General features: G+C 41.4%; 2 protein-coding genes across 2 annotated transcripts; both read left to right on the forward strand.

The window, feature by feature from the left end:
- The first annotated feature begins 14,453 nt into the window (after window positions 1–14,453).
- Window positions 14,454–17,706, forward strand: LOC147458063 (uncharacterized). The gene has a single exon (XM_086512815.1). The coding sequence runs from the start codon at window positions 14,628–14,630 to the stop codon at window positions 17,010–17,012; it is 2,385 nt and encodes a 794-aa protein (XP_086368941.1). The 5' UTR covers window positions 14,454–14,627; the 3' UTR covers window positions 17,013–17,706.
- A 4,364-nt stretch (window positions 17,707–22,070) lies between these two features.
- LOC147458064 (uncharacterized) lies at window positions 22,071–24,018 on the forward strand. The gene is made up of 3 exons (XM_086511753.1): window positions 22,071–22,292; window positions 23,090–23,193; window positions 23,270–24,018. The coding sequence occupies exons 2-3, from the start codon at window positions 23,142–23,144 to the stop codon at window positions 23,524–23,526; spliced, it is 309 nt and encodes a 102-aa protein (XP_086367879.1). The 5' UTR covers window positions 22,071–22,292; window positions 23,090–23,141; the 3' UTR covers window positions 23,527–24,018.
- The last annotated feature ends 710 nt before the right edge of the window (window positions 24,019–24,728 follow it).

Below are 24,728 nucleotides of genomic sequence, written 5' to 3' on the forward strand. Positions count from 1 at the left end.
TCTTCAATCCCCCCATCTCGAGCTGGTCTGCATTTGACGCATACTCGCAACCATCATCCTTGCGGACACTCTCGTCTTCGGCTTCTCCTTGGACCCAGTCCCACCTGCGGTGCACTGGACCTGAGCATCGTAACGTACAGCAACAGAGAGAGAGAGAGAGAGAGAGAGAGAGAGAGAGAGAGAGAGAGAGAGAGAGAGGCGGGCTGAATCTGCTCCTGTCGACCCCGTGTTCCTAGCACCTGAGGCAACACATAGAGAGAGAGAGTATGTGCCCAAAAGGATTCGCATGGGCGTCGCGGCATGGCGACGCTCGGGCAGAGTCTGTAGTGGGTCGCCCGGGTACAAGGAGCACGCTTCCTATGAAATGACCCACTTAAAAAAATCTATTGTCTCTCTCCACCACGTGCCCTCAGCCCTCCCCAAATATTTCCTCCCACTGCCTTTTGATATTAAAGCAACAAAGCATCTGCGTAGATGCCACTTAATCAACCCAAAAAAAGTCGTTTTGGTCGCCTACTGGGAAAGTGAATGTAACAATAAATTATTGTTTGATAGTGGTGTGGGTTCCAATATTGACTTCATTGTAGCTCATCCTAAAGTTGCCACAGATACCAATAAGCCACCCCTAACAAACACCTCCCTCAAGATGATCCTTAGAGAAGAAAACCAACCAGGAGCCAATATCACGTTAACCTCAATAGGAAGAGAAGATATTACCACAATATGGGGGGGGCATGGAAGCTCCATCACCAATCGCGGCCGAAGCTGCATAGCATCCACCACCAAGATGCAGCGAATCCAAAAGTACAACATCACACCATATGAAATAGGCTTTCAAGGTAGAGCCTTGCACAGTCAATCGGTAGACCCGGCGATGCCACCAAGAAGTGTATTAGCCTGCCACCCCGTACTTCTTATCACCGAGCCACCAAGGCGCTATTGGGCACCTCTAACAAGGACAACCATCTTCAAACTCCACATGGCAAGGAAGGACACCACACCCATCATAGAGCAAGGCAAGGAAGAGGGTGCCACCAATGATCCAAGCATCTGCCACATGAGCAGTCCACTCCCTCCAACCACCTTGCCTCCCAACATCACAACAAGTAGATCTTAGCAGGGTTGTTTTAGTATCCGCTTGTGAATATGGTGGAAATCAAAAGGGTGACTCCACTTTCTTCTTGGTTTTGAAGGGTCCAATTTGAAGGGTGACTCTAGTTCTCCTTTTGAAAGCCATTAAAAAACACTTTTTTTTTCATTTACACAAGGAGGGGAGGGGGGGGGGGGGGGGGGGTGTGCGGGGGGTTCCCCTATATCCACAATCCACCACCAAAGGTGACGGTGGAACTTAATCGATTGGTAGGCCCATTTAGAACCACTAGTTTGCTATTATGTGTGTATTTGGACAATACAATTTTATATTAAAACACAGTAGAATGACATGCAATTGGAGGCACTCATTAAGACCTACTCCCGATAACTCTTGTCCCCCGTAACTTCAGCAGGCCATCGTGACTCCTCATCTTGTTTTGTTTTCAACCAAAAAATTCACTCTACAAATAGAGATGTGATATGTGGAGGATTCACAAAAATGATTGGTGATGAATATTATACCCAATTTGCACCTTTTACTATAAACCATTGGTCCCTCCAATAAAATTACAACTCAGTTTTTTGTTTTCAACGAAGAAATTTACTCAACAAACCAAGATATTTCAGCGATACATGGAGAGAGAGAGAGAGAGAGAGCGAGAGCGAGAGAGAGAGAGAGAGAGGAAGAAGGATAGAATTTTAACGTCGTAGAAAACTATCCTAAGAGACCTCAAAGATCTATCGTACGAGAGAGAGAACCTTCCAAAATCAAGAAAGGAAGGTGAGAGAGAGTAGCATAGCATCTCCATAGATTTCACTTTTTTGGCATTTTTTCAAAAACAACCACACCTATGGTCTAATTTTAAGATTTGTGAGATTCCCTAGGAATCTGGAAATTCAAAGACAAAGTATCCTTGACTGTCGCCATCATCGTGTCTATAGAGCAAGCATCACCCCCTCTTCAGAGTGCTCCCTCCCTTTTCCTTTCCTCGCCATGGCAGCAGTCTTGTCTCCCTGTCTTTGATCGTGTATGCCATCGCTACTCTCTCTCTCTCTCTCTCTCTCTCTCTCTCTCTCTCTCTCTCTCTCTCTCTCTCGGCTAGTTGTAGCCGAGCGCCAACACATTTCTTGCCATTTTTGCTCCTCATGTACCCTCCTCTCTGCACGCTCACTACTTCCTAGTCCTCTACCAACAAGGCAAGACTTTGCATGCACGATTGTGTCACAGGCAACAACATTGGCAGCATGTCAATCAGGCATGACTTTTACATCCAACTGATCTTCATCCTCTGATGTGCAAATTCGCCCATTCCTTGGCGGTGAAATGTCTCCCTCCTAAACCTTATTTTTGTCTTAATACCCCTCAGAAAGCATCTTTATCTCCCTATTCAATCGAAAGGGGTATCTCCCTAAATACCCCTTGATGAAGCTCTTACAACAAAATTTGTCACACCTACTAAGACATCGGTCCCTCCTAGGAGGTTTGGTGTCATTTAGTCATGTAGTCAAGAGAAATATACATTTAAACTTATTTGTTTGGCTTTTCAAGACCAGTCTGAGTGAAGAAAAAAAAGTTAGGCATGCATTTAAATATATATTTATTTTTTGTCACTTTGTAAACCACTTTTGCATATGAACTTGTGAAACATTGAAATTTTCAGAGCCTCACGACTTTCTTTCCATTTTTTCCATTTTAATTATTCAAAAATGCCACGCACCTTTCACCTTGTACTCCTTGAGATGCTTAAATAAATTCTTAGATGAGCATTCAAAAACATTTCAATGGTATAGAGTGACGTGACGATGTGGTCTCTCTCTCTCTCTCTCCCTTCCTTCACATAAATAAAAGCCCAAAATATCAAATGAGTTGTGATATAACTTCATGATTCATCTCTTTCTAAGAACAACTTGTCTTTATTGAAAATTTCTGTTGTGATATATTAAAGTTTGGCATGCCAACCGTGACGTTCGCCCATAGGTAAAACATTTGAAAGGGCTTTTTTTTTTTGGCTTTTTGAAAAAAACCCTTAGTGTTGTGTTGGGTTAAGGAGACTTTCATTGTTTTTCACTGCATGGAGACTTATCTTTCATTTCATTATTTTTTTTATTTTTTTTACAAAATTCACAATTATGAGTGGATTATATTGAGCAGCTCACCTTTCATTTCACATCGTGATGTCTTTACTTTTTTTGCATTTTATTGTTTTAGAATGCTGAAGTGAGGCTTCATCTTACATCATTTTAGTAAATTTTACACACACACACATGATTTTTTTTTCATTCTATTGTTTTAGAATGTTAAAGTGAAATTTCATCTTACATAATTCTAATTAATTCTATACACACCCATATATTAATTAATTTTTTTAATTTTACTTTTCATTTCACAATTTCACATGGCCTTCCATTTCTTGCATTTTATAGTTTGATTTTCAGTCAGTGTTAACGTTCGAGAAAGTCTCTTTTATTAAGCGACTACCTGCTAATCGAGTTTTTTCCTCACAAAGAAGAAAATTGAAAATACTAGCAAAAATTTTCAGATTTGTAAAATTTTTGGACGACTTTCTCACATATTTCATCGGTTTTTCTTTCATTTATCATGGTTTGCAGCTAGTTAGTCTCGATTTTCAATCGGCTCAAAACTAAGCTGAGGCAATCCTTTCCCAAACACTGATACTAATTTAATTCAACTTAACAATTTTATCACTTTTTTACTGTTTTTGAAAGCCGTCGTGACTCTTTCACTTGTTTTGTTGGCTTTCAAACAAAAGAGTTAGAGGAGAGTTGGGTTATGCATAATTTCAATGTTTTCAGTGATGACGAAGACTTACCTTAAATGTTATTTCCGTTTTGAAATAATAAATGAATTTTTTTATTTCACATCGTGACATGTCTTGACTTTTCTTGCATCTATTCTTTTAAAATATTAAAGTGAAGCTTCATCTTGCATAATTCTAGTAAATTCTACAGATACACGGATACACACACACTTATTTATTTATATATATATATATATATATATATATATATATATATATATATATATATATATATATATAAGTTCTTTTTATTTCACATTTCATTTCACTACCTCACATGGCTTGATTTTTCTTGCATTCTATAACTTAAATCTAGTCAATATTCGGGAAAGTCTCTTTTATTAAGCTGTCGTTGATCGAGTTTCCTCCTCACAAAGAAGCAAACTAGAAATACTAGCAAAAATTTAAAATTTCACCGCTTTTGAACTAATTTCTCACATATTTCACCGGTTTTTCTTCCCTTTACCATGGTTTGCAACTGGCTAGTCTCGATTTTCAATTGGCTCGAGGCTAAGCTGAGGAAATCCTTTCTCAAACTCTGATTCCAGTAGAACTCAACCTAATGATTTTATCATTTCTTATTGTTTTAGAAAGCCATCGTACGCCAACCATGCAAAGTCAAGAAAGTGATATTACTACTCATGAAGTAGAACCCTAGGTAATGAGAAAGCATTCATAGTGATAGCCCTCCTTGTTTTTTGGGCAAAACTCACAATTGTGAGTAGATTATATTGACATAGCAGCAAAAATTACAAGTTCTTGCCATGCTCAAGCCTAGCCATGACAGCTTTCACCCAAGAGAGTCGGTCATAACGGTGCCAATGGCCTTGCTCCACTCATTAGAGACAATCTGTTTCCTGAAGGCAAGGACTCCCTCCCTACTTTCTTGAGCTATCTTTGTGAACTTAGCTAGTTTCCAATGAGTTCTCGAATATTCGACCGTTCCTTGCCTTCTAAACAAGACAAAAATAGTAGTAACTCACCATTTGTGTGATTATGAGTAGCACTTGACTCTTGAATACCTTTCCTTCCGAGCATAGTTCATTCTTGAAGAATCCTATTCTAGATAGTTTTCTAGATAGGGCGTTGAACCCACAAAAACAAGTCACACACACCCAATGAGCTAGGGGTTAAACTCTCGCACCCATTGAAGTCAAGGACACCCTGATTGGGGTAAAAGGGCTAGTATGCATCAAGTGGCTAAGATTCAAGCCAATTTCCAAAGAACATAAAATACAAATTGTAAATTGGTTTGAAGGACTCTAAAAAAATTGCTAGTATGTGACCCACACATTGACACGGCCAAGAAGAAGGTATACCTCAAAAAAGGTAGGCCTTGATTATGGGAATTTCTCTCTACTTCATTCCACAATGACATGTCAATGCATGTGAACTCTTGTTCGATTTTGAAGCTCTTTGATACATGTATCGTGCATTAATCGCTACTCTTGCTACTTGTTTCATGGCAAGGAGTAACAACTCATAAGCTTCTCTTGATGCTTACTGCATGGCAAGGAGTAACAACTCATAAGCTGTAGTTATTCTCCACATTCTCATCAAACCAAGTGAAAAATTGTCAATTGGATTAGCACTATATCTCATTTCTCAAGGGCAAGATCCAACAACCATGAGGTGTAACTACTCTCCACATGCTCACCGATAGACCAATAGAAAGTTATCCTTTGTTGCTTTGCTGGTAGGTACCCACTTTTCCAAGCCAAGCTCCAATACGCTCTTTCCAATGAGGGAATGGCCATTTGCAACCCCCCCCCCCCCAACCCCCCCCACCCCCCGCGTTCAAAAATTATCATTTTGATCTTGAAGTCTCTTGGGCCTACTCTTACAATGTTATAAATTCTTCTTTTCTTGTTTTTCAATGAAGCTCTGACTTACATTCATTCTCTCTCTCTCTCTCTCTCTCTCTCTCTCTCTCTCTCTCTCTCTCTCTCTCTCTCTCTCTCTCTCTCTCTCTCTCTCTCTCTCTCTCAGTGTGATAGATTGGTTATCCCATTTCATACTCAAGTATGAGGACATGAGCTCAAGATCCCTTAAATAGATCTTTCGAGTCCCTTTGGACATGAGATCAAGATCGATGGGGAGCATGTATGTGATCTCTCTATCTCACATACACAAATGCTGCGAGAGTTGCGTGCCATGGAGGACACCATTCTCTCTCTCTCTCTCTCTCTCTCTCTCTCTCTCTCTCTCTCTCTCTCTCTCTCTCTCTCTCTCTCTCTCTCTCTCTCTCTCAACATGGTGACACATGGAAGCCTCAAGCACTCAAGCATTTCTCAAGCTAATCAATCACTTTTTTTGTTTGTGTGTGCACATCACACTTGACATAATCTCATTGTTCATGTGATCATCCTTGTTACTTCTCATGTAATACCCCATACCTTCAAGATGCAAGCCAAGGTGCTCAAATTTGTAGAGAGGCCCACACTTTGGATCCAACAAAAACAACATAAAGCTTCTCTGTCCCACCCATGTTGAATATGCCGGTTATAACTTCTTAGAATTGCACCACACTTGGCATACATTCTAAACAACATGTTCCCGACATATTTGTCCTTCTAAACTAACCCCTTGAGTGATTTTAGTAGGGTTTTAGTCATGTAGACTTCTTGTGTGATGATGTAGTGCTTAAAGATGTAAGCATCGATGCTCGCATTTGCAAACACAAAGATTCTTTGCCCCGCTCATGTTGGACTTTCCCAATATGAGAAGTTAACGACACTTGGCATACACGCTAACAAAAGCTTCCTCTCCCTACCCATGCTAGACATACCTTGCAATAAGTGTAGCTTTTGGAGACAACACCCTTTTTGTGCCTTCAAAAGCACACCATGCTTGCCTTGCATGTCAATCAAAGCTTTGCCAAGTGAAAATTTGATTAGGATTAGGACTAACAATCTCAACATGAAGTTTTTTGTCTCACCCCCTTACATAATGTAAGATGTCTTCAATGCTTGATCGCATTTGGATAGATTTCCTTACCTTGCACCAGATCAACAAGCTTTTGATTGCATTTGGATAGACTTCCTTACTTTGCATCATATTAGAAAGCTCATCAAAATATTTTTGTCCCTCCTAAACACACCATGCTTGGCTTGCATGTCAATCAAATATTTGACAAGTATGATGTTGAATTTCAGTAGCCTGTGAAAAATCTCATCATGATTTTGTTTACCTATGTCATCCTCTTGTAGAATGAGAACTTTCAAGATGGAAGCACATGTAAAAACTTCTCATGCTTTCAAAAGCACAATACAATTCATGTACATGTTGATCAAAGCTCCATAGGTAGGAAGTCATTTCCAACAACCCTTATCATACACTTCCTCTACGTGGTTCACTTGTCTAGCATAGGTGATGGCCTTTGGTGAGAGACCTTGCCCATATTGGACATGCCCTATTACTCATGAGAGGGGACAAAGCTTTTCAAAGTGTATGGTTTTCTTGTGTGTGTGATATAAGAGGGAACATGGTAAGAGATGTATCAGCAAAAAAAGAAATAGTTTGGCCTTTGAAAGTGAAATTCATTGTGTGTGTGTGGTAATTGATTTGGGGATTATGTTGGTGTCAAAGAGGTATGCCCAAAATAATGTCAATGGACTATAAAGGCGCAATGAAAAAATCCCATGTTTTGTGCAGATACCAATAGTAATTTCAAGAGATTGCAATTCATGAATACGATTGTATCTAGTTCCTTGGAAAGCACATTTTACTTTATAGGTAGATGGTGTGGTTGTTAAATTTAACTTTCTAACCAATTTTTCAAAAATGAAATCATGTAAACTATCATCATCGTGGAAAATAGACACTAGAATTTTGAATTATGCCTTTATGGCGAAGCAAAGCATGAATTAAACCTGAGGAAGAACAGGCTGAAATGGATAAGATTCCATATGCGTCTGCAGTGGGTAGTTTAATGTATGAAATGATTGCTACTCGCCCAGACATTGCATTTGCAGTGGGAGTAGTAAGTCGATACATGTCAAACCCAGGCAAGAAACATTGGGAGGCAGTGAAAGGAATATTGAGATACCTGAAAGCTACAAAGAGTATGCGCATATGCTATGGGAGTCAAGAGCTAAGTGTAAAGGGTTTTACAGACTCAGATTATGCAGGTGACTTAGACAACCGAAGGTCTACATCAGGGTATGTCTTTACATTGGCTGGTGGAGCAGTATCATGGCGTTCTAGATTACAAGATTGTGTTCCTCAGTCTACTACAGAGGCTGAATATGTTGCAGCATCAGAGGCATGCAAAGAATCAATTTGGCTTAATCGACTAGTAACAGATTTGGGAATCAAAGAAGAGATGCCTATGTTATATTGTGATAGTCAAAGTGCTATACAATTGGCTCGCAATCCAGTTTATCACTCAAAGACAAAGCATGTGGATGTGAAGTATCATTTCATCAGGGAAATGCTCGAGGATAAGCAAATTCAGCTTGTCAAAGTTCACACCACAGAAAATCATGTTGATCTACTTACAAAAGGACTTCCCTCAGAGAGCTTTGCGCATTTTCGCAAGCAGTTAGGTGTAGGGTAGTACATCACTTCTCTACATCCTCTTGTATATTAGCTTGTATAGTAGCTTCTCTCACACTTAAAGTACCACATTGGACTTTAAGTGGGAGGTTGTTGGGGTATAAAGCCCAATGTGGTCGCCCAGGTAAGTGGGTGGGCCGCCAGGTATGTACACATATTCTTTTGTAAAAACCTAATAAGAACTCACTATGTCCTACACATTACAGTAGAGCGAGTTCACCATATTGTCATGCTCTTCTTCTCGCACTCTCTCTCGCGTCGCACTTCCACTCGTACTCCTTCACCTTTGGTGCTACGGACAAAGTCTTTGCCTTTATCCAGCAATTTGATGCGGCCTTTAGAGATGAGGGCGTTGCAGAGTCCTCTAAGCTACGACATGCAGTTGTGCATTTTAAAAAATTTTCCAAATAATGGTGGGCTAGTCTACAAGCGAATGGCAAAGCTCCAAGGACGTGGAAAGCCCTAAGAGCTTCCATAATGAAACAATTTCTGGCAAGCGATGCCGAAGACAAAGTTCCTACCGAATGGCGAAGTTTGAATCTATCTCCCTACGAGTCTATCCACAAGTATGTGGACAACTTTTGGGGTTTGCATCTCAAAGCCACTGTCTACAAAAAGATAGACTTTGGAGAACAAAAACAACAATTTTGTGCTGGGCTATCTGAAGACATAGCCGAATATATTAATTCTCAAAGGCTTAGGACAATTTTTAGCGGTAATACATCATACTATGGTCGCTTCTCACGAATAAATTTCCAACAAGGGGCTAAGAGGAATCCTAAGCCCATGGAAACTAAAGACCAAAATGAGCCTAGAGAGAAGAACAATGCTCAAAATTCTTCTAAAGTCAACTCTAGCAACAACAACAAAAAAGCTAAGAAGAAAGGAGTCTACAAAGGTAAGAATAGACTCTTCCCATAAGAGCTTGAGTATTCTTGCAAAGATGACAAGTGCTTCAAATGCGAGGAGCAAGGACATGGCTACCGCACTTGCCCCCAAAGAAATGCACGCAATGAGCCACCTAGAGCTTCTAAGATTGAAACTCCAAAAGGGGATTCTCATTGCAAAGGATCTCCCCTTTCCTATGCTTGGGGAAAGGTGAGAGAACATGATGCCTTTATCCTTTTTGACCTCGCTCAACTCACAAATTTATATCAACGGAGTTGGCCACTAAATTAGGCACATAAGCTTTCAAGATGAGAGACACTGTGACAGATGATGGGACTTTCAAGGGACAAAACGCCTTCTTTACTCCCTTGATTGGGAAATCGAAGCTTCATGCCGAAAGCTATGTCGACAAAGAGGACCCCTCTCCAACATGAGGATGGTATCTTAGGGGCACCATGGTTCAATGGCATGGCTGCCAATATGAATTTCCTTGAAAGGAGATTATATTTCAAGTATAGGGAAAAGAATATGTACCTAGATGCTAATGAGTCGGGTAACACCATACCTCTTTTCAATACGCCTGCTTTTGATAAGTCAATGAAAGCTCAATTTCCGCGTACAAGATTTTTGTTAGGAATCTATAAATGATCCTAATGTTTTACTAGATAAAAATAGTGGAAATCAAGAGGAATTAGAGTTATCTAATTTCCTAAGTAAATTCCAAGATGTTATTATTGATGATATCCCTAGAGAGTTACCTCCAAAACGAGGGGATGATGATCACATAATAGAGCTTCTACCAAGAAGCTCACCACCTAACAAGCCTCCTGATCAAGTTTCACAAGCTCAACAAGAGGAGATCATGAGGCAAGTTCATGAACTAGTATAAAAGGGGATGTTGAGGCCTAGCTCTTCACCATTTTGTTCACCAGTCCTCTTAGTCCAAAAGAAAGACAACACATATCATATGTGTGTCGACTATAAAGCACTAAATAGAATCACTATCAAATATAGATTTCTCATGCCATGGGTAGAAGATCTATTTAATAAATTACAAGGGTCTACCTACTTTAGTAGGATTGACCTTAAAAAGTGCCTATCATCAGATAAGAGTAGTCAATGCAGATACCGTAAACTCTATTTGTCCTCATGAAAACGTTTATGTGTGCACCTTCTTGTTTTAGATGGTGAGGCTTCCACAAAATCTTTTTTTTTATAGAAAAACTCACAATTGTGAGTAAATTATATTGATCAACCTAAAAAATTACAAGGTCTTGTCATGCTCGTGTTGAGCCATGACATCATACAGGGACCAAAATCACAACGGCTATCAGGGCAGCCACCCCTACCGACCCGCCCCCTTATCCTTGATACACAAAGTCCATTGTCATGTTCTTCTGATATCTTTTAATTACCGATGGCTAGTATTTTCCCCCGTCCTAGGCATGCCAACCGCTGACAACAAGGCACAAGTAATCCTAGACCAATCCTCCGAGTGTTGCTTGCGTCCGAGTGTCCATATTTGCACTTTGCTTTCTTGTATAATTTCTGCGAAGCTTGCCACCTCGAAACCTCCTTCAAACACACGGCGATTCCTTGTCTACCATACATTATGTAAGAAGAAGTATCGGACGATTTGAGTGCTGATGAGGAGGGCAGGACTACCTGAATTCTTCCCTCCAAGGAATAGATCAGTCTTGAAGAAACCAATTTTCCATGTTCTTTGGACGAACTTGCATATTTTCCCTGCTAGGCCTTTGATAGTTGGGCAATCCATAAAGAGGTGGGCTAGATCTTCACTAGCGAGCCTGCACCCCAAGCATCGATCTGACCCAATCCCTCTCTCTTGAATCTTCACCCCCGTCGATAGAGCACCCCAGATTACCTTCCATAAAAATACCTTCATGTGATGCGGAACCTTAGGCTTCCAGATGTTCTCTATTACTTGCTCCCACCTTTCCTCCGGCCATTGTTTTTCCATATCTTGTTAAGGGGGCTAGACCAATTCTTCTTATGCATCATCGTATGATAAATGTCTTTAGGATGGGGTTTCCATAAGAGATTGCTTCCGGGCCATTTCCAGGCATTCCAGTCAAACTCCGAGTCACAGATCGGCATCACTATATTGTCAAGCTTTTTCATCACTTTGTGGACAAGCAAGACCTCCAAGATATTAACTTGGTACTGGGCAACCAGAAGATCAATGGTTTTCCAACTCTTGTTGTCACTGTCCCAGAAGTTCCCAAGTCGATTCAGACCCTTGTTATTCAGTTTCCTGGCTGTCTCTATCCAATAGGTAATTTGTGGCGGATCTACAACTTTGGACAGCCAGGGGGACCAATGCAAAATGGAGTTCTTGAAGTATCTGGTTTCTTCCCCCCACTTTAAGACTCCTATTGCCCTATTGCATTTTCTTACTAATTCTCCTGAGCTACCCCCCAGTCTAAGGGTAGACCATGATGGGGCTAATAGTTTGTCATGGAACTCCACCCCTCTCCATTTACCTCCTTTCGAGCCAAGTTTAGCCACTTCCATCATATCTTTGATAATGACAGCCCAACCTTGATCCTGTTTAGCCAAGGAAACGACAAATTTGGCGCAACAAGCTTCTGCATGGGCTACCGGGTTGAGAATTTCGAGGCCTCCTTGATTCACCGGCCGAGCAACTGATTCCCAACGGGCCCTTTGCCAAGGCCTAGTGGATTTCATGTTGTTTTTCCATAAAAACCTTTTTATTGGTTTTAAGAACTCTTTCTAGTGACACTAAGCCATCTTGAGAAGCGGGCTAGTGAAGGCAACATAAGGAATCATGAAGGCATTTATCACTTTTATCCGACTTTGGAATGGGAGAAGAGCATACTCCCACTACTCATTTTTGTTTTGATTTTTTCAAGCACCCACTCAAATATTTGCTTATGAGTTACGTCCACCCCCAAGGGTGCTCCCAGATGTCTGAAGATATTCCCTTTTGTGACAATCTCCCCTGACCAGTTAGAAGGGTCAATTGAGTCATTTTCCGATAGGGAGATCAGCCTTGACTTCTCTATATTACACTTGGACCCCGAATCTACCGTGAATATTTGTACAATCTCCAGAGCTTTCCTGATGACTTGGGGGCACGGCTTAAAGAAGAGGAGAGAATCGTCTCCAAAAAGTTTTGCTAGGAGTTGGCTATTTCCTGGTAAAGCCAGGCCTTGCAACTCCCCTCGTTCTGCACTAGCTTCAAGTGTCGTGATTAAAGGATGCGATCTTATGGCGAAAATCAAGGGGGCCAAGGGGCATCCCTGCTTAATAGACCTTTTGACCTCAAAAGAGCCCATAATTCTATCGTTGAATAGGAGCTCTGACTGGCTTCCAGCCGCCAGTACACATACCAGACGACATAGGCGAGGCCCAAAGCCCAGAGCTTCCATGACGGCTTCTATATATGTCTATGTTATTCTATCATAAGCCTTATCCAGGTCCAACTGCAACAGAATGCACTCTTGCTTTGTGGCAGTTGCGTATTCAATGCCCACCATTGCTGCCAAGATGTTATTGTAGATGGACCTTCCTTTGACGAATCCATGTTGATGGGGAGAGATGTTCTTGTTTAGTAAGGGAGCAAGTCTGAGGGCTACTGCTTTAGCAATAATTTTGTAGGCCACCAACATCATCGTTATAGGGCGCCAATGTTTCAGTTGAGGACAACAGATCTGCTTTGGGATGGGTTTGATAAGCCCTCTCTTTACACTTATCTCCATCGACCCTTCGACAATGGCTTTATTGGCCAACCTTGTGATTGGGCCCTTGAGACCATCCCAAAATTCTCTAAAGAATTTTACTGTCATCCCATCCCAACCAGGGGACTTTTCAAATAGGTTGTAATATAGGATTATTAAGGCCACTCAAGAATAAGCATTCAGAATTCTTATGTTTGCGTATTATTGCCAGCTATTGACCAAAATACAATCAGCACAACCACGTATTTGTGGTAACAGTTATTAAATTTGTTTTGTATGTGAATATACGGGAAATCATTTACCTACTTTGCAAACAAGACAATCATAAACACATGCATATTGTATACGTTTATTCGTGGATGCATCAATCGCGAAACATACACCATGATGACATGAAGTGACCATGCATTCTCTTGTGCTATCAAGAAGTGTACTTGTTTAGTATAGATCCCTGATCTCTTTGTAGAGATTTTAAAGATGCTTAGGTTTATGTGGCAATTTTTATCTTGCCCATGGATGTGTATGATACACATGCATATGAAGATGCCTAGATACCAACCCTTTGGAGTGTAATATACAACTGTATGAATACATATAGTAGTGAAATAAGCATATCTCCGTATAGGAAGTGGATGAATGTAGGCTGTTATGCACATTTGGGAAATGCACTAATGTGCACGCATATCTCTAAGATCTTTGTTTGCATTCATTCAATAACATACATGTAGCAAGATGTATTTTTTAAAGACATGCATTTTTGGTCGGAAGCCCCGCGAGGATCAATCTGGGAAGTGAACCCACTCTCTAGTGTCCACCAAGCCCACCCTGCTTAGCTTATCATAGTCTTTGAATGTCTTGCAAACTTACATGGTCATTGCAATATTTAATATATGAAATGCCTCTACTCATTATCTCCACTACCTCATTTTGTGGTTGTGATCTACCGATGGATCATCCTTAATCTTCAATAATCAACAAGATTGTTTTCTACATAGGCCCATGCCTTTAAAAATATATATTTTGTAGTTGTGTTAATGTTTTCTATACATTATTATGGGCAAGAAAATATGATTGCTTGCTCACTTGACACTCCAAGTCCCCATCCTCTCCACTATCTATCTTTTATAGCACAATGAGGATAATTGCTCCCTAATACTTTCTCAAACTCATCATGACTCTCTCTCTCTCTCTCTCTCTCTCTCTCTCTCTCTCTCTTTTCCCCATGCCTTACACTGTGCCCCCACTTCACTTTAACTTTTTCCTTTTATTTTATACCTCTTACCTAGAACAAATCCCTTTTGTGGGGTTTGCTTGGAAGAAGAAGAAAGGGGATATTAAAAGGATAGAGATTTGCATGCTTAGAATACAAAAATAGTCGTGACAAGTCTTCTTCCATAGAGTCCAGAGTCAAGCTTGGGCTCCAAACTATGTAAGAAATCAAGCTTTAGCATTGAGCATCAAGCTGAGAGAGAGAGAGAGAGAGAGAGAGAGAGAGAGAGCAGGAATTTCCTTTAAAAAGTAAAGAGGGAAACGCTCACATTGCCAAAGCATGAAAGGCTTTCAGGTTGAGAAGCCTGCTCTTCACTCGAGCCTCTCCTCCCTTCACTCTGTCTTCAAGCCGGTGGGTCATGAGCATGCCATATTCTCTCCCCATCCCAAGCAGGAGGCTGAATTTGAGGGTAAACTGCAGCCCCTCCAGATTCCCTCTTCATTGCAAAGCAACAGCATCAAAACCTCAACACCTGTAGGAGGAAGGGGCCTTCAAAGCTGGCCCGAGTGTATCTATGGAGGTTTATTCCATCCCTCATCAGAATCTAACACTTTGGGTCTCCATGAGCTGCAAAACATGGTAGTCCCTGCTGCAGAGAAGAAGCAAAACCTTGAGGAGTATGTGCGTCGAGGCAAGCCACACATGGGAATATTTGATGGGGATATTGCTCAAGGTGAGGAGGAGGTTGCCTGCATGCCAAGAGGCATGTCGAAGGTATCTTATGTGGAAGGATCCAATGGCTATGTAGATAGCGAGGAAGGCCACCATATATGCAATGTTCAAGCTTCCATGGCTTCACCAACAAATGGTATCAAGGTCGATCGTATGGTTCGATTCAATGGCCTCGTGAACAACGATTCTGAGTTTTTGAACTCTTTTCAAGATTTCACGGCTATGCCAACAAAGGGCAACAGCCATCTGGGCAGATTTACAGAGCACATGGGCAAGAGAGGCAATCACATTAATAACTTTCAAGCTTCCATGGCAGCACAGACTTGTGAGTCCCCTAAGGGAGACAGCCCTTTTTGGAGGTTTTTGCCTTCCAATAATGAGAAACACAGCATGGATTTGACCTCCTGTGATGAATTTTGCATGTATCAGTTCAAAGTGCGCAGGTGCATGCACGGAAGAAGCCATGATTGGACTGAGTGCCCCTTTGCCCATCCTGGCGAGAAAGCCAGGCGTAGGGACCCTCGCTGTTTTAACTACTCAGGAACAGCATGCCCCGACTTTCGAAGGGGGATATGCAGGAAAGGTGACTCGTGTGAACTCTCACATGGGGTTTTTGAGTGCTGGCTACACCCAGCTCGCTACCGCACCCAGCTTTGCAAAGATGGAAAAGATTGTAAGCGCCGTGTCTGCTTCTTTGCGCATTCACCATCCCAGCTTCGTCACGTTTCTCCTGACCCACTCCTCAACAATGATCTGTGTTCCATGAATATGCCCTTGGCATCATCAACAGATGCCATGACAGGCTATTTTGAGGGCCCCCTCAAGCAATCACCATTGTTCACAAAAAATAGCTATGGTGCTAACGGGCTTTTCAACGATCTCAGCCCCAGAAGCATGCCTAGGTTTCCAATAGAAGGTCATCAAAATGCAATGAGTCACATGAGTGCTCTTAGACATAGCCTAGAGCACTTGAACAGAGGTCCCCTTGAGACAGACTTGGAACATTATACTGACTACAATAGCTATGGCCATCAGGGCATGGCTCTCGAGGATCTTTCAACCAAGTTTGAGCTCAACAGCGATCAGGATCATAGCCATGGCTATTGTCCTGTCACATGTAGTCTGCTTGTTGCAGATAATCACGGATATGAAGGTAGCCAAAGCCATAGCTACTGCCACACCAACAGCCCTCATTCTTCCCCGCTTGAGAAAGAAAGCGTCAAAGCCGACACAAATTTCCGAAGTCAGCTCGCAATTGCGAACCTAAAGGGCAGCCTTGATCAGCTCATGTCTCCTACATCTACCCTCGTAGGGCATGTTTTCTCACCCCCTCCACTCTCACCCCCTTTATCACCTGCTGAATCACCTCCAATGTCCCCCAACATGACACTCTCAAGCTGGAGCACTGCATTGTCGCGCAAAGTAGCTTCCCTTGCCGCTGGTCATCCCCTACCATATGAAGGCTTCGCACATAGTCCAACTTCAGGAGTGGACAGCACGCACGTCTCAGTACCTACTTATGTTCCTAAGAGCAATTATGGGTCATTGGTGCATACCATTACACATGGCCCTTCGCCACTGTCGGCAACTGCCAATGGAGATCAATTAATGCATGATATTGACAAATTAAATGCTATGCAATCATCCAGGGGCATGAAAAATGATTGTGTAGAGACACTGTCAAATATGGAGACGAATCCACCAGCGGATGCCATGGTGCATCTGATTTCAATGCTGCAACAGATGGAGCTGAGGCGTGCAGCCATGGCGGATATGAAGAACAGGAAGAGGTGCCCTTCTTTACTACAGAGGATGCAGTCACCGAAGGCAAGATTGGAAGCTGGTCATGGGGAGAGTTGGGGTCGTCATGGTCTTATGTCGCCACAGAGACATGAGTCAGGACAAGGATTAAGAGGTAAAATCAATGGAAGTCTTGCTAAGGAGGAGATGGAAAATCCAGATCTTGGATGGGTCAATGAATTGGTCAAGTGACAAGGATGTGAAACAGAGAAATTATCCTTTCCTTTGACACTCACTGGCCAAGATGAAGCTTCCAAGTGCAGAGAGGTAAGGCCAGATATAAAAAGTAAACATTTAAGTACTCAATTAGTCACTCTTTATCCTAGGCCTAGAAGAAGAGAAAAAGCTGGGAGTAAGCTACATTGATCTTTGATTTTCCTTCTTTTTGGGGTTGTTTTTGTGGGTGTAGGTTTTTTCCCCTTTACTTAATTTGCGGCTATATTTGTCTTTTTTGGGTTTTTTTTTTTTTTTTTGGGGAGGGGGAGAGAGAGAGAGAGAGAAAGAGGAGGAAGAAGAAGAGTATTTTAACGTCGTAGGAAACTAGATAGAGAGCACAATTCCTTGGATTATTTACATTGATCAATTGCCTCTGTTAATATGTATCCACCCTGGAGCAGAGCCCTTTGAGACCACCAGCTCATAAGAGGCCTAGCCAGTGACTCCCATTTGGTAATCAGCTTATTGTAAGCAAAATGTATAGCTGCAAAATATTTGTCCCGAGTGCACATAACACGAGCATTGCCGACTAACTCATTAAGCCATTATCATTTGTAAGAACTGTAGTTATAACATCCTGCAATTAAGTGCCAATTGTATCCTTTGACATCCAATTATCTATAATCATGTATGCTCATTTTCTCAACCATGAAGAAGTTGCCTTTTGGGATGCTAGCATGTGAGGCGCACACCAGCTCAATGTGCATTGAGTCTTTATTGCAATTGTTGATCTGGTACACCCTCTCTGTAGCTTGAATGAGGAGGGGTGCTTGTAAATAGGGATTGAGAAAATGGTTTTATGGAGCTTGCTTTCGATCCTTTTCACCTCTTTATGAGAAGGTGAAACCATATTCAAGAAGGAAAATTCTATGTAAATCTGTCGTTCGCAACTAAAAATCTTGAAGTTTGAGCTGGCCTCAAATCCTTCTGGGCAAAGTTCGAGACGGCCATTGTTTGGTTTGACTAGGTTTTGGACAAAGCATGCTTTAATGGTGCGGCTAGAGTAGTACATCAAAAATTGTGTAACAGAGCAGGACCAATGAGGCGAACATGGAGAGATAGGAGCACCTCAATCATTGATGAATAATGATTAAGGAGCTATCTATTATAAACAAAGATAATTAAATATCCAGAATTAATGTTCCATATGCAATCACCTAGAATTACTCTCCCATAATCAGTCACCCATCCATGAGCAGAGTAATAATGCTGTTCAAGAGGGCTTGATGAATGAGGTAAACAGGAGAAATGGGAGTCTCCATGGGTCTTCGTCATTGAGTGAATGATGATCAAGGACCTACTAAGTACAAAGAATATCAAAAGTCAACAATCAATCGCCCAAACATCGGCAGAGTAAGGTACGGGAGGGGTAAATTGTAGGTTTGGAAAGAAGTGATGTTGATGGGAGTTCTCCTTCACGTGCACACACGTCGGAGAGATGAGGGGGTAAGAGGCTTGAAGTCTAACTGCACCCTTTTGAGGTGTAGTTAGTGGAGGAGGGAGGGGGTAACTCACAGGTGTTACACCTTCTCCATGCGGGCATACAAAAATCAGCCATCGACCATCTAGATACCAGAACATTAAGTAGGCTAGAGCCATCTACATCTAGGTCATTGACATGGCATCAAATATCAAACAAAGCAAATTAAAATGCCAGCCTTTATGTAAACCATTTCATGAAGATGACAGACTCCCCTTGTTTACTTAGCCACATTTCATTGAATTGCTTGTGAAGGCTTCTAGAGAGCCCTCTACACATGCAACTTTTCACAATCGCCGGCCATGGCTGACAACAATGATATTTTTCATACAGAGCGGCCCCATTAGACCCTCACTGGGACTCTTCTTTACAAAAGAAGCAACAAGGATCAGGGTATTGACTACAAACTGGCTAGAAGCAGTTTTCTTTGGAAGGATCTTGTCAGCTTACACCAGGTTTGACTAAATATTCCCAGGAAAAGCCCAAATTGAGACTTATAGTGCGATGTTATTTGGTTCATACTCTGATTGTTGAAGCTGCTCAGAAATTTGCAAGCTTTTGATGCATTCCCCTTCACCTGCACAACCAGCAATGCATGCATTCTATCGCACAATGCTTGATTGAGGCAGACCCTTTGCAACCACCTCTCCATCTGCAATTCTTGCATTTCTCCCACATATATGGAAGGGTGCACTTGCAGGAGCATTTTGAAGCTCAAGACCAGTTCAAATGATGGCAAAGTGAACCTTTCTAGCACCAGTTCCATACTGCAGGCTTGCAACACGCAAGTGAGTGTGCATACATCAAATACATTTCTCATCCTGCAGTTTCTTGAAGGTCTCCTAGGCCGCGCCTCCTTGGTTATGATCTAGAAAGGTCGATAGCATGGCATTGCTCAAAGCGATGTCACACTCCCAAAAATCTGTCAAAAAAATCTTAGCTTCACTGATACTTCCACACATACGCTAGATGTTTAATAGAGCTGTAGCCGAGCCACTGACAAGAAGTTTTGGACATTCTCACAATAATTCCCACATTATGACTTACCTCAACATCATGAGCTTCTCCTCGAGAGGCACGGCATACCTAGCTAGGTACGATTGGGGGTAGGGGACCCCCCGCCCCCCACGGACATTCTCACAATAATTCCCACATTATGACTTACCTCAACATCATGAGCTTCTGCTTGGGAGGCACGGCATACCTAGCTAGGTACGATTGGGGGCAGGGCCGGCCCCCCACGCGCGTGGGGGGCCGGGGGTCCCCTGCCCCCAATCGTACCTAGCTAGGTATGCCGTGCCTCCTGAGCAGAAGCTCATGATGTTATGCATTGTACGAAAAACATTGGAAAAGGCTCCCTTTTCCTACATGAGAAAATTTCTAAATCTTATTGTGACTCCTCTCCAAACCAGCATGCAAGGCTTGGGACCATTTCTAGCGAAAATACCCCTGCTGATTTCTCATCGTTCACATAGCCATTTCCACGGAGTATGGCATAGGCTCGAAGACCGCAACAACTCACAAGGGTATTATGGTTCCTTTTGCATCTACATGTACAATTGAAGAGCAACGTGTCCATGGCCCAAATCAACTCAAATTGAAAGTATGGCCGTCCATGAGATGATATCAGGTGCACTATTTTGTTGAAAACATTGTTTGCCTCCTTGCCAGCCTCACGGTTTCCATAGAACATTGGAAACAAAAAGATCCAAAGCCTGGCCACTCCTTAGGGCATAACAATGGAATGTCGTACATCAAGATATTTAACTCTCACTGAATGCTGAATGACAAAGGTAACAATCTCCTTGCTTGTGAAGAGAACACAAGCTTGAAGCCATCTGTCACAAAAGCTTTAATTTTCTCATTACTTTCAACGTATGCCAAAAGCATTGAAATGGCATGGAACAACTACAGGAGAACAAACACCGGTGAACTCAGTTTCTGCTTCATGACAAGCCCCACACTTGCCATACATGCTTCACTAGGGCAGTAATAAAAAAGGTGTCAATAGTAAAACCCTTTCTTTGTGCATCCAAATCTAGTGAAAGCATGTGGAGCCATGGCTTGCATGTTGGAATATGTAAAGTCTTATTTCCCCTCCACAATCCAAGAGGCGTGTATACCTTTTCATGTCCTATGGTTGAAACTACCCGTGTAACCAGCAACCAATCGCCTACTATATCTCCTGTCCCTTATAGGACCTAATGTGCTAGGGAGGATTAGTGTTAGTTGCATTCATGGATAATTCTCATTAAACATAAAGTACACTAATCTTGAGAGCGGCGAAAGTAATAGCCAAGTAGCTTGGTTGAAACTTGATGGCCGAAGCTTGGGGAAGGAGCTCAAAGCAAGGGCTCTTCAAGGCAAGCTCTAGCACGGGAAAAGGGACCAAGGTGCAAAGCTTTTTTTAATTAAAAAAACATCAAAATGGAAAATTTACATTGGTTGCCAACAAAAAGAAACCGCTATCTGCAGACCCCACGTGAGCATGATGGGCAACAATGAGGAGGTGATATGGAGCGCGTAAAAGCTCTCTGGTGCATATAGAAGATGCAATGAGATAGCTGGGTGAAGCAGAGGCCGAGAAAATTATGGCGGAGTGCGGCAGCTTTGCATGAGTTGAAGACGATGATTGTAGGTCAAGGGAAATTGCTGATGATATGCTTGTGATGAGCTGGAGTGGTGGAGATGATACCTACGGCACAAGATGCGTGGGTACAATAGCTGATTTGCGAGTTTGTAGTTCTAAGGGGAAAGCTTGCAACATCAGGTACATAACCTGTTAACGAGTGCTAGCTCAGTGGATAGAGCAAGAGTCTCCTGCGTCCAAGCACTTGTGATCAAACCTCCTTGACAACTCTAATGACATGAAGCCCTTAGGGGTTGTTCCTATGGTCCACATGATGGGTGGGCCACCCTTTACCTGGTTGGGATGCTCCACCTCACGGAGTCGGGTGTGTGAGTTGTAATTTCAAATTCCTACTCTCTCTATAAAATTTTAAAAAAATAACAGATACAAAACTGATAGGTGGAACGGAGTCGGGTGTGTGAGTTGTAATTTCAAGTTCCTACTCTCTCTATAAAATTTTAAAAAAATAACAGATACAAAACTGATAGGTGGAGACTCCTGGTCGTGGGCTTTGATGGAGAGTAGCGAGCCCAAGCACAAAGAGATGAGGGTGATTAGCTTTGCATCCAAGCGAAGAGGATAGGCATATAGCTTTGGGTTCTCTCGTATGGCTCTTCAAAAGAACCTTTTTATTTAATGCACCACGTGATCATATTTAAATTCCGCTTATTCTCTCTTTCTTTCCACATGAGGCAAAAATATGATGATATCTAAGAGATTATTGCTAAAATTCAAATGTTTATGAATCAATTAAGGATATATTCATGGATAGGTGGTAAACTAGCTACCTATTTTTGGGAAAGGTAGAAAGGGGGTGGATGTTTTGTAGTTAGGTGAGGCAACATAAATTTCACTTGAATATTTTAAATTAAGAATTGAATCATCCAAAAGCTTTATTCTTTTGAAATTGTTTATAGACCTTCACTATATGTGTGAAAGTAGTGGAAGCCGGCACCTTACTGTAAAATCATGAAGTCTGCTCGACGACGATTGCAGAGAGCGGACAACACTGGTGGCCAGGCGACTCAACAAGGAGGAGGAGGAAAACCCGTACTCCACAAAGAAGACAAAGAATGTGTTGACTACTCCTTCACGCAAGGCCTCCACTCCTTCAAAGATGGCAGATGTTGTCACTCCCAACATAGAGGTACTACTTTGCAAGCATTCGTTTGTTTTACTAAACTTATGTTAATTGTGACCTCTCAGCCTTATGTATTACTAGTGCATAGAGGTACTACTTTGCAAGCATTCGTTTGTTTTACTAAACTTATGTTAATTGTGACCTCTCAGCCTTATGTATTACTAGTGCATGCATTCATGGATTATAATTTTGGTTGTCTCTGCACATATTACATTTTTCTTTCCAAGGTCCATAAGCTTACTTTGAAGAAAACTCGAGTTAGAGGCTACATGTCTGTGCATTCATTCAAGCTCCAGAAGCTTATATGCATGCATTCAATCTTGCATTTAAAACCCGGGCTAGAGTCCTGCAAGCATGCATTTAAGCATACATGTGTGTGCATTCATGCATTTTTAGTTTAAGTTTTATTGAGATGTTGACCATGTTTTCATGTCTTAGCTTTTAACCTCTTTCGTACAAGGAAAGATGCATTGGTGCACTCCTTATGTCCTTTTTGAGAGGAAGGCAATTTTTTGCATGAACAAAGCCCAATTCCAGACTAGGGAGTGGATGTACGATCCCTGACTGAGGTAGATTTCACAACCAAGGACTGGTTGACATGCCTTAAGGAGATGCCAAAGAGGGGCAATAAAATAAAATGTAGAGATGTGAAGCTTGAGTTCTGAAACAAGTTTTATACATTCTTCGCATTTGTGTATCAAGAACCTCCAACAGCAATTCTGGTATGGAGGTGACTAAAGCATTTGCCATGGGCTTTCTATACGAACAACTAAAGGGACATTTCGATTGGGCTTTGTTTTCAGAGAGTATGATCACACATATGGATGCAGCCAAATTGCAGGCAAAGAAGCAGAGATGGGCCCCATAAAGTTCTCGACGATTGACGAGGACTCCGGATCCCTTGGAGGTAGCACATGAAATTCCCATCTTTAGAGTGGATGATGTGCAAAAAAATATTTTATTTGCTCCACCATGTCTTGCAGATCTAGTTTACAACATGATTGAAAGCAGGCATGCTTTGGCATTTTCAAGGTGTCATGAAGCTACGAGGAAGCTTGAATTGCATAAGGCAGATGTGCACCAAGATGAAGATTCCAACCTCGTAGTAGACACACTCATCGGGAAATTGAAGAATGCAAAGGCTGCATTACAAAAGGCAGAAGACAACATGGATGTTGTGGATGCTGTGCATGTGGAACATCTAAGAAATAATGTCAGCAGGTTGTCACTAACAATCTAAACATTGCAAGGAATTGTTGTGGACAAGGCATCAGCTGAGGCTATGGCTAGGGCTCAAGAAGAAGGAGATTTATCACATGAAGTGGAGGAGTGTACACACACGCACATAGATTTTGTGAGAAGCATCCAGGTCAAAAGAAGTACAGTATTGTTGTCTGCGCCTCCAAAGTTCCACCTGTGGATATGGGCACCTTTGCTTTCCACAAATTTTCTAGTGTCTGCGGGTTGACGATGTATGACGATGATGCACCTGGCATGTTTCTGCTACCCTGTAATGGTGCCTTTCACATGTAATGTTTTGGCCATTTTGCTGCAAGCAAAGATGCATGCATGTAGATGGGATGCATGTAACCCATTTCAAGAGCTATGCGCACTTTAGTGATGTTGGGCAGTACTGATCCCAATTTCCAAGTAGTTCAGACAAACCAAACCATCATTGGTGCCCTCAAGAAATTGTAATCATGCATCCAAAAGCATGGACTATGGTATTCACCCTAACTTCTTTTTGTAGCATTGAGTTAGAACTTATTTTCTATCTGTTGTTATCAAGGGAGCCCTATTAATTGTAGCTTCTTGTATGGTAAGTATTAATAAAGACAATAGAATATTGTAGTGTTAAAAATCCATGATAATTAACTCATAATTAGCTGATTAGTTTCACTAATTATCTTGGCTTAATAACTCTATTTTTAGTTAAAAATTAAGCAAGATAATTAGACAATGTATTTAGAAGTTAGTGAGATCATTTAAAAAAATAATTGTAGTATTAGAAACCTATGATAATTACCTCATAATTAGCTAATTAGTTTTACTAACTATCTTATCTTTAAAATTCTACTTTTAGCTAAAAATTAAGCAAGATAATTAACAAATGTGTTTAGAAGTTAGTGAGATAATTTTCAAAGAAATATTGTAGTGTTAGAAACATGTGATAATTACTTAATAATTAGTTAATTAGTTTTACTAATTATCTTGGCTTAGAAACTCTATTTTTAGCTAAAAATTAAGCACAATAATTAGAATTGTGTTTAAAAGTTAGTGAGATATTTTTTAGAGAAAGATTGTAGTATTAGAAACTTGTGATAATTACCTCAAAATTAGTGAATTAGTTTCCTACAAGTCTTTGTTGAGTGTTCTCCATTGGAGAGGGTAAAGGGTCAACTGCAAAAACAAGCCTCATCATGGAGTGTTGTAGGGAATCAA

This window comes from Adiantum capillus-veneris, chromosome 5 (assembly GCF_014529385.1).
Source record: "Adiantum capillus-veneris isolate H3 chromosome 5, ASM1452938v2, whole genome shotgun sequence".
Classification (NCBI taxonomy): Eukaryota; Viridiplantae; Streptophyta; class Polypodiopsida; order Polypodiales; family Pteridaceae; genus Adiantum; species Adiantum capillus-veneris.

Bases quoted from the DNA above. Each gene is read 5' to 3' on its own strand.
- LOC147458063 (XM_086512815.1), top strand. From the start codon at position 14,628: ATGAAAGGCTTTCAGGTTGAGAAGCCTGCTCTTCACTCGAGCCTCTCC.
- LOC147458064 (XM_086511753.1), top strand. From the start codon at position 23,142: ATGGGCCCCATAAAGTTCTCGACGATTGACGAGGACTCCGGATCCCTT. The intron at 23,194-23,269 runs GTAGCACATGAA...CATGTCTTGCAG, and splicing joins GGACTCCGGATCCCTTGGAG to ATCTAGTTTACAACATGATT.